Genomic DNA, 10420 nt, shown 5'->3' with positions numbered 1-10420 from the left:
CTCGGTTCAGGAACCGTAAAATCAGAGGAGGAGGGGGGAACGCGTACAGAAGCGTTTTGGGCCACGGGCTGTGGGCAAATGCATCCACCCCCAGCGGTGGATCGTCTCGTGGGCTCAGGGAAAACCATAATTGGCACTGAGCGTTCTCTCGCGTCGCAAACAGGTCCACAGCTGCTTTGCCAAACTTCTGCCACGTCTGAAACATCAGGTCTGGATGGAGGGTCCAGTTCGCGTGACGTGGGCCGCCCCTGGACATCACGTCTGCTCCTCTGTTCAGAACGCCGGGTATGTAAACCGCTCTGATGGAAAGCAGGTTTTGGTGAGCCCAACACAGTAGCTTCCGCGCAATGTGTAGCATCTGGGCTGAACACACACCCCCCTGGCGGTTTATGTACGCAGCAGTCACCATGTTGTCTGTGTGAATCAACACGTGTTTATTCTGTAGCACGGGAGCAAAATGTTGAATCACATTCAGCACTGTGCGACACTCCAAAACATTGATGTGGGCTGATGTGCGGTGGGGCCACAGCGCCCCTACTGCTTGAGATAGGCATGTCCCCCCCCAACCTGACAGAGACGCGTCCGTGAAGACTGACACGTGTGACGTGGGTCTGCTGACGGGGACTCCCTCTGACAGAGCCAGGGTGTTTCCCCAGTGTCGGAGGTCTGCTCTCACGGAGGGAGGGACAGTGATCATCCGTCTCTTTTGTTTTACTGGATCCACACGCAGACGCGTAAACCACCTCTGGAGGCGTCTCATGTGTAACAAACCCAGCGGGACCACTGTGTGAGCTGATGACATCATTCCCAACAGCTTCATGACGGAGACAGCTGTTACCACTTTGCCAGGTCTTACGTGGCGTAATTGGTTTTTTAGAGTGTCGATTCTTGTTTGTGATAAGCGAGCCGTCATGGTAATTGAGTTTAATTCCACTCCCAGATAAACAATTGTCTGGGCCGGGAAAATCGAGCTCTTCTTCCAGTTTATGGCGAAGCCCAGATTTAGCAGGTGTGATGCCAACACCTGAGCCTGTATCAGCGCTTCCTGTCTGGAGTGAGACAGGAGCAGCAGGTCGTCCAGGTAAAACAAAACTCTCATCCCTGCTCTGTGCAGTGGATGCAGGGCTGTCTCCACACACTTTGAGAACGTACGAGGCGCGAGGGAGTACCCGAAAGGCAGCCTGTTGTACTGGTACTTCATCCCTTGAAAGGCGAAACGCAGAAATTTTCTGTGTTTTGGGATGATTGGTATGTGAAAATAAGCATCTTTTAAATCGATGGAGACAAACCAGTCGTTTTTCTGGATGTTGTCCAACAGCTGTCTGTTCGTTAACATGTGAAAAGGTCTGTTCATGATCGCTTTGTTGAAAGCTGACAGATCCAGAATCGGTCTCATCCCTCCGGTCCTTTTGGGGACCAGGAAGTAGCGTGAGTAAAACCCTGTGTTTTCCTCCTCGTTGGGAACTCTTGAGATTACACCTTTTATCAGAAGCTCTTGGACTTCTGCATTTAAGGCTGAGACTTGGTCTGGTGATGACAGGACCGTCTCTATAACTCCTCCGAACGGAGGGGGTCGGGTTGCAAACTGCAGCGTGTAACCCTTGCATAACACTCTGTCTATCCATCTGTCCGGTGAGCATGTTTTTAGCCACTCTGCGTGACGTTCGTGGAGTGGACGTGCGTTTAAATGATGTGCCGTGTTTTGAACGGATGTCATCCAAACCTCCGCCTCGACCGCCGTCATGCGTCGCGGAAATGTTTTCCGCGTGACCCAAGGCGAGGCTTCCTCGAAAGGGCTGTTCTGCGCGCGCCCGTGCGCTGTGTCTGGATCGCGAGCCAACCTTCATGTCCGGGCGGGGCGGTGTGCGCTGAGGCGAGGCGTGTGTCAGCTGATGACGTCGAGAGGCTGCACGTTTAACGTCGCTGTGCGAACGTTGAGAGGTGGAGGGCGTGACGTCATCAACGCCGTGCTGTCGAAGTGAAGGTTGTGAGCCTCGCGGGAGCGCACGTTTCCTCTGGAGGGACGCGCGCCGCTCTCGCTGAGGGCGGGGCCCGTCATTGGATTCATTCAGCTGTCTCACGCTTATGTCGCCGTGAGCTGCCGATCGCTGAGACGCGATGGATGACGGCCGCTCGCGTTCATTCAGGAGAGGCGTGTGTTGTTTTCGCTGAGAGCGGGGACCTCCACCGGACCCGGCCTGCGGTCCCACATTTATCCCGATGTGAGCCGGTGAGCGCCGGGCAGCTGTGCGTGCATCATCAACACAGCGCCGTTTGGATGGAGGCTGCTTGTCTCGCTCGGGTGCGCGTTTAACACCGTTTGGGTGGTGATCGTGCGGGTCTGATTGACAACAAGTTATTTCGCTTACCGTGGTGTCACGTGAGCGTCTGGGCATGTGAAGGAGCGGCGGTGGGTTTAAAAAACCTTTATTTAAGGCCACCGGCTCTCTCTGTGTGGAGGATGTGTGTGTAGCGGCTGTGAGCTCATCCGAACTTACAGACTGGCTAAAAACAGGCATTTTGATCTTTGAAAAATCATTTATTTCACTTCCTGTTTCATTCATACACACATCCTCCGCAGACCGTCATTTCTTAAACCTTCTCCCTCGTGAGCTCTGCGGTTTGTTTGCCCCGAGCGCCGTCTGCAGGCGATCTCTGGGGAAACGCTGAAGTGCAGGCTGCCGGACTGAGGAGGGGTGGTCTCTGGCGGGCGGGGCTGGTGGTGGGGCTGGGCGAGACGAAGCTGCTGCTGCCGTGGAGCGTCGATGTTTCTGCCTCTGCTCTCGACGATCTCTCCAGCGGGCTGGGGGACGGGATGAGCCGCGCGGCTTGATGAGATGGCGTACCGCTTCCGACATCTCCTCCGACTGCTTCGAATTTGTGAGCATGGTCGTCAAGCTGCTTCCGAACAGCGCGTCCGATGAGATGGGGCCCTCCATCAGGTCCTTGTGCAGCTTTTCCGGCAGCAATGGAGAGTGACGGAGCCAGATGGAACGTTGGATTACCGTCATCCACGCTGCAATCCTCGACAGGCAAACCGTGGAAGCGGCGCACATGTTGAGGATGGCGTCTGCCGATTTACACAGGGAGCTCTTTGTCTCCTCCGGCAGGTCTGAGGCCTCCAGCCTCTTCGACATGCTAAATGCTAACAGCGCCACGTTGTTGTTAGCTGTGGCCTCCTGAAAAGCACACTGGTGGGCTCTGTTGGAGAGCGCGGTCGCCACCTGGTCGTGTTTCCCCGGAGGGACGGGACGCTTCTCCAGCCTGGACATCTTCGCTCCGAAGGCTTCCGCGAGGCTTGGCTCAAGGGGGGGTACCGAGGGATAGCCCCGCTCGGTGAACCCCTCCACTCTGGTGATGGGGGCGTAAGTGGAGACGGGCGCCCTTAACCTACCAGGACCGGCTGCGGCCTCGTTCCAGTACGCTGTCACCGCTGGAAAACGAGGCCAAATGGGATCAGGACGGCGAGCCGGCGTGGAGCCAAACCTTCCCGCAAGATCATCCGATCTGAGCGGGGGGGGTGAGGGGACGGAGAGCCCCTTTACGCTAGCAGCTTCCCGGATAATGGCGGGCAGCTCCGAGAGGAGCGCGCCCACGGCAGGGAGCGATGTTGTCGCTGAAGCGGGAAACCCCGGGGGAGTCGAGCATCCGCTCGGCCTCCCTCTTTCCAACACTGCACTCCCCGGGAGGGAACGAGCGTCGGGGCTGCTGCTAGCGTCACCGGTCCCAGAGGAATCATCCGATTCACTCCGAGAGCCGGCGTCGAAGAAATCCATGGCGTCGTCCAGCGAACAGTCTCCCGCCACGGACAGGCAGTCCTCGATGGTAGCCTTAAACAAGGCTGCTCTCCTCTGCCTTTCCTCCGGTGGAAGTTCGTCACAGAGGCGGCAGGAGGAAGCGCGGGCGACGTGGCGGGGACCCAGGCATCCCTCGCAGGTGTCGTGCCGGTCGAAGCTAAGCAAGTAGCCGGTCTTGCAGGAGGGACACAAGCGGATGGTGCTGGAGCTGGACATCTCGACGAAAGGTCAGTTGTTCTTTTATTGTATTAGCTTGCTGAAGAAAAATGGGAGCAGATTACCCGCTCTTAATGTAATTTATACGGATCGGGTGGGGCCACACAGCAGGTGGGCGTGGACTAATTTTTTCAGTATGATGCTTGCGCATAACGGGATAAACCCACTAAGCGACAGCCTTAAAGGGCGAAGCCTATATGAAATAGAACAAGCACATATTTATGTAGACAAGCTGCAGACGGGGGAGACGACAGCGGTCAGCAATGTTCATAGATGCTCTTGAGGTCACTGTAAGAGTTCTGATAAGGATGGAATAATCAGTCAATGTCCTCCGGTGAGATCCATAAACATTCTCGAGGTATGTCGAGGAATGGCCAAGAATAACGTCTATGAGAATCCAAGAGTCCTGAAATGATGACACAAAGTTTATTCAGCTGGTTTCATCTGGTTATCAGTTGGGAATTCCTCAGGGAGGGGGTGGTGAGCGTCAGCTCACATGTTCTCCAGGCAAATTCAGATAAAGTGGCCTTCAAGGCCAGCAAAGGGGGGCAAATTCAGATAAACACACAGTTGTTTTGGGGACAGGCAGAACTTAATGACATCTACCTTGAGTCTGTGTTGGTCCACTCAGTTCCGAAATGTCCAAAATACATGGCCACACCAATGGAACGTGACTGAGTAAAATCCCCAAGATCTGATCCATTCTGCCCAAAGCATTTGAGTCCGGGTACTCCAGACATGAACCAAGCCATCATAAAGGCAAGCAGAGGGATCAGGTCCAAATTTGCTGCCGACGACTTCCTTGATTGTAGATAAAACCAGCAACCAGCCAAATCCAAAAAGCAGGAACCAGTTATCATAAATCCAATTAAATATGCATCCTTAAAATCCACAGATGGCAGCAGAGATAGACACATCATCAAGTCTTCCAGTCGATGAGATATCCAGCTGCGTGCGTGCCAACAGGGCAAATCGGTTTGCCTAAAGCCTGTCTTCTCTTCGAAGAAATTTTATCAATTGAGTTGAGGGACCAACTGATCAAAACAGGTCCATAATTATGGTTTGGAAGATATGAAGAGAGTCTCAGAAGCAGTTTCACAGACAGACAGAGCAGCAAAGCAAAGCGGAGAGGGAGGGGAGAAGCATCCGATCTCGGCAAGAGCAAGTGGTGAAGTGATCATCATCATGGAGGGCTTTCATCTGGTCCAGGACTTGTTGACAATATCAGTTTTAGCTTTTTCATAAAGTGCTGCTACAACTTTTTGGCTGAAGTGTTGACGTGATGGGATGTCGCAGTGGGGCTCAAGAACTTTAATCATATGCTTAAAGCCGACGCATCAACAACAGAATATGGTCATAGATCCAGAGCTTTAAAAACTCCTACAGCTTGTGTTATTGCTTTAGACCGATCTGAATTACCTGATAAAGGTTGTTTAAATGCTGCTGTTATTGGTCTTTGCACCAAGCTGCTATTCTGCAGAAGAGACGTTCACATTCGGATGATGTCGTTTCAAGTACGTTAACAAGTTAGACGTGTTGCCTGCTGCAGATCCAGTCTCCGTGAAACAACGTCGACACACAGCTTAGGATTTGTTCACTTGTCTTAACAAGAAAGCCATAATGTTCCCAAACAGGAGACCGCAACGACATGCTAGGCTGCTAATGCTACGCGTGCTGCAAGACTACGCAACAATAAATAGCGCCGTGCTGAAACACGCTTAGGAACGTTAGTTACGCGGTGCATAATCTCTCGTTAATAAAATTTAATGAGTGAAAAAATAACCGAAACGGTACGCACGTGAACCAATCATACTATCCCGAAATGGTTCAATACACCCACGTGTACGTTACACCCCTATTGGACACAGAGCTCCATGAACAGCCAGCCACTTTAGTAATGACCTTTTCAACTCAATTCAATTCTTCTGAAAGATCTGCCTCCCATTCTGCTTTTGTGTCTTGCCCTCCTTGTGCAAGGTGTCAAAGGTCGTCTTTTGGACAACTGTCAGTCAAACAGTCTTCCCCATGATGGTGTAGCCTCCAGAACTAGACTGAGACCATTTAAAGGCCTTTGCAAGTGTTTTGAGTTAATTAGTTGATTAGAGTGTGGCACCAAGTGTCTTCAATATTGAACCTTTTCACAATATTCTAATTTTCCGAGATACTGAATTTGGGGTTTTCATTAGTTGTCAGTTATAAACATGAACATTAAAATAAAAAAACATTTGAAATATATCTGTCTGTGTGTGTAATGAATGAATATAATATACAAGTTTCACTTTTTGAATGGAATTACTGAAATAAATCAACTTTTTCACGATATTCTAATTTTATGACCAGCACCTGTATATTATTGTAGGAATCCCAGTTGTTTCCTTCCTCAGCTTTCCTACACCAGAGGGCGCCAACATAAACACACCTGAGATCCATCGGGACTACAGTAATGAGCTTCAGGAGGTGACTTCAACCAGATGCTGTCTGCCTGACAGTAGTATGCTCCTGGCCTGAGAACTACTCTGTGATTTGTAAAAGCTAACCTTTTGTCTACGTGTTGTAGTACTGACTCCTGCTCCACCTGTGCCTTGGATCTCCTGGTTTCCCCTCTAAAGGCTCCCTGTGATCTCCTACACCGCTCCTTGCCTCTCACCACTTGCCTCACCGAATGAATCTCTCTGGAACCACCTTACTCTTTGTCTCTGGAACCATTCGGACCTTCGCCTCTGTGACCATCGCATTTTATAACCATAAAAAACTTACTGGACCGTGTCTCCTGCCTGTGGATAATAAGATTCTCAATAACTCTGCTCTTTGCTCTCCAGGGTTCCAGTCCCTCTCTGTTGAGTCATCACATTGTTCATTCATTATTGTAAATAAACACTGTTAACCTTTTCTCCGATCTTGGAGTTGATTATTTTCGGTTCTTTACTAGCTGGGTTTTATACTAGAGCCTTACAATTATAGTGCATTAAACCTGCGACTGAAAAATCCAACATTTATTATATTTATGGTTGTTTTAAATGCTATTCTGTTGATAAATGCACTAATATTAATATTTTACCATCAGCAAATACATTTAGATACGTTAAAATACTTAAATACTCAGTTGTCACAAGCATTAAGTAAAAAAAAAAAAACCTTTGTGCCTACTTGGGTTTCCCACAGGAGGTCTTCAGAGTTGTTGTCTTCATCACTGCAGCTGTCTGTCCACGGCTCACACTCCTGAGGAGTTCATGACAAAATCTGTCAACACAACTCTTTATTGTTTTCTTCACCCCACAAAAATCGGCTAACCCCAATCTGCCATCAGTATATAAAGGATATGATTACAACTACAGATTGTTATATTTTAGTTTAAAATTCAGAAGATAATTTGAACAAATGTATTTCTAACATTCATATTGTGAGACATCTATGCTCTTATTTTGCTTTTTGTCATCAGAACTGTCAAATAAACTTAGCAATAGTTGAATTACTTTTAAATTTAGTTTATTGTTTTTTTGTCATATGCAAGTTAATACAAGGTCAACAATGCAATGAAATGTTCAGGATGTGGAGAAATGATTTGACTCACTAAGAAAAAAACAAACAAAATATATGCAATAAAGTACAAAATAAAGTACCAAAAGTGAAAAGAAATATAATATTTTCAAGGTCCAAAAGAAAAATAGTAAACAACAACATGGCAGAATTACAACAGTGCAAGTAGGATGAATTAGTATAAATAAGTATTTCGCAGATTAGCTTAAATGCACATGGTATATATTGCACAGGTTGTGTGAAAATCTGTTAAAATAAGTAAAAACTGAAATTCATGGACTCACCATTAATGATGGTCGCCTTCAGCAAAATTCAACAAACGTGTTCATGTCACGCTGACTGAAACAAATCAGGTATCAAAGAAACAGGAATTTATATGTTTGCACATTAACGTGGATTGAAGATTATTGTTCTTTTGTTTTTTTCACCTCGATGTTTTAAGAGACATGAAGAAAATACAATTCACTGAATTAGTAAACTAAGATGAGTTGGTTTTATTAATAGTCAAATCGTTCTTACCTTTCCTCTGGAAGAAAACACATCTCCACAAGATTCAAGCAAACAATAAAAATAATAATCACATGAGAAACAAAAGGTTTCCACTCGGGTGTCACCTGGATAGCAGCAACACGAGCACTCCAGACTGTCAGCGCTGTGGCGTGTCTGCGTCTCTGTTGTGACCCGCAGAGATCCACCTGTTCAGTCGGACTTTAGGTCACATGACCGGCTGCAGCGTCTCAATAATTCTCAGACCACCTGCTCAGATTAACGCGGTCCTGAGCGAGCAGGAGCTCAGACACAAGATCTCAATGACAGGAGGAGTTTCAGTAAGTTTTTTCTGCAGGATCTTTGCAGGTAGTTTGACCTGGGATGGGTTCATACGTCACATTTAGTCAGAGTGTTTGATTTGTCCAGAATGTCAGGCACATGAATCGGTTTTAAGATCCTGATTAGAACAAAGAGCCGTGGTGTCAGAGTTGATGGATGGTCGTTCAGACAGTGTTTGACATCTATAAGTCTCCCTGCCTGTCTGCTGCATCACAGCCTGACCTTAATCAGCAGTTAGCCTTGTTAGCAGTGGCCTGCTGCTCTGCAGTCTGGGCCCATTAAACACGTCTACAAACGTCTTCTCGCAACAAGTGCCTTTATTCACAGTAATCCACTTAGATGGGTGTCTGTGGGGACAGAGACAGAATGTCATAAATTGTTCTTGTTCACAGGACCAATTTAAGTACAGCCATATATAAAAATAAGACAAAGACAAGAACATTTCAGATCAGGGGATTCAGCACAAGTCAGAGTTTCATGAGTTTCAACATTTAGTTGGGTTTATTATCTGAACAAATGCTAGACAAATTGGTGAAATAATGTTTTTATCTCTTTTTAATATTTCCTTTCTGAGTTAAATTATGAATGAAAAGTTCACAGAAGTGAATCTAGAGCAGAGGCATCAAACTCACAAATAGGGGGCCAAAATTAAAACCAATTTCAGAAACTACATTAACTCAAATCATACACCAACATCTTTTCTTGGTCACAGGTTCCTCAACAAGAGTTTGATTGGTCTCATTTGATGTTTTCTGTTGTGCTTTCGACATCATAATCAATGATTACTGAAAAAATTCAAGAAAGAAAGTATTTTACATTACACATATCAGCTTGGGGGCTATATATGATGTCATCGAGGGCCACATTTGGCCCCCGGGCCTTGAGTTTGACACATATGATCTAGAATAATTTGGTTCTCAAACTTTTCAGATTTTAAAACCATAGAAAGGATTCCAACTCAGATTTTTGTTACACTTTTAGCAACCACCTAGATGACAAAACAAATAATCAACAAGCTCTGAACTCGTTTTATACATGGCAGGGTGGCTTCTGGGTAATACCAGATGGCTAGGCCTCAGACTGACGAAGCCTCTTGGATGAGGGGCGAAACGTTTCTTTTTAACAAAAAGCGAAGTCCAGATGACATGATTCAACCTTTTTTGTTGTTATATACCTGGATGACTGAGAAAACAAACTTTGTACATGGCAGATGTTTTCATCTCTTATAATCATTACCATAAAACTACTGTTGGTGATTATTTATCATGTAAATTATAGCTGGAGATCATTTGAAGACACCTGGGTTTCACTGCTCACAGTGGAAGCTTGACCTCATCTTTAGGGAGAATTATTCCAGTCTGGGTAAGGAAACACATGTATCCTAGTATATGTAACTTTACCTTTAAAACTTTCATATAAATTTAAATTTTTGGCTTTAAATGTTCCCCTATGCTTTGAGTCATTGATAATCCCTTTATATTAAGACAACAAAGCAGTTTTCATTCATTCACTCATTCATCCAAAGTGTTTTTAAGGTCAGCAAGGTGTCAGTGCTCCTACCAGGTAACATGTCAGCAGTTCAGCTCCTTGCAGCTCAGGTGTGCTCTGCAACTTTGAGGCACTTCAGCAAGAGGGCGCTGCGGCCAAGCTGTTGACAGGACGACAGATCTGCAGAGCATCGCATGCAGTTTACACAACATATGCAAATGAAACTCATGTTGCACTATGAAAACCTAGGAATAAATTAATGGATATATATTTATTATTAAAATCTGTTTAATTCATGTTCATTGCGCTGTGCTACAATGCTAAGAAGACTAGCTTCTACGTAAACAGGAACAAATTAAACTTTTACAGCTACTTTTTTTATTTCTGTCTTTCTGTGTAGCAGCGTCAGGGGTCATGTTTTGTTACCGTCTCTTCTCATGAAAAAAACAAACATAATTTGCTGCTACAGTGCAGTACATGGTGCAGTACATGGTGCAGTACATGGTTCAGTACATGGTGCAGTACATGGTTCAGTACATGGTGCAGTACATGGT

At 46.5% G+C, this 10420-nt stretch overlaps 1 protein-coding gene across 1 annotated transcript in view; it reads right to left on the bottom strand.

The window, feature by feature from the left end:
• Positions 1 to 8180, bottom strand: part of LOC119416349 (protein mono-ADP-ribosyltransferase PARP6) — a 37959-nt gene extending 29779 nt beyond the window's left edge. Inside the window, exons 1-3 of the mRNA XM_037683582.1 lie at positions 8070 to 8180; positions 7835 to 7889; positions 7161 to 7232 (exon numbers count right to left, since the gene is read on the bottom strand). Of these exons, the coding sequence (XP_037539510.1) occupies positions 7161 to 7232; positions 7835 to 7837 (75 nt within the window). The 5' untranslated portion in view covers positions 7838 to 7889; positions 8070 to 8180. The remainder of the gene's footprint in view (positions 1 to 7160; positions 7233 to 7834; positions 7890 to 8069) is intronic.
• Between the last annotated feature and the right edge of the window lie 2240 nt (positions 8181 to 10420).

This window comes from Nematolebias whitei, chromosome 10, assembly GCF_014905685.2.
Source record: "Nematolebias whitei isolate Nwh7 chromosome 10, NemWhi1, whole genome shotgun sequence".
NCBI classification, from domain to species: domain Eukaryota; kingdom Metazoa; phylum Chordata; class Actinopteri; order Cyprinodontiformes; family Rivulidae; genus Nematolebias; species Nematolebias whitei.
The sequence above is the reverse complement of the archived record's forward strand: the minus strand, read 5'-3'. Positions and strand labels throughout refer to the sequence as shown.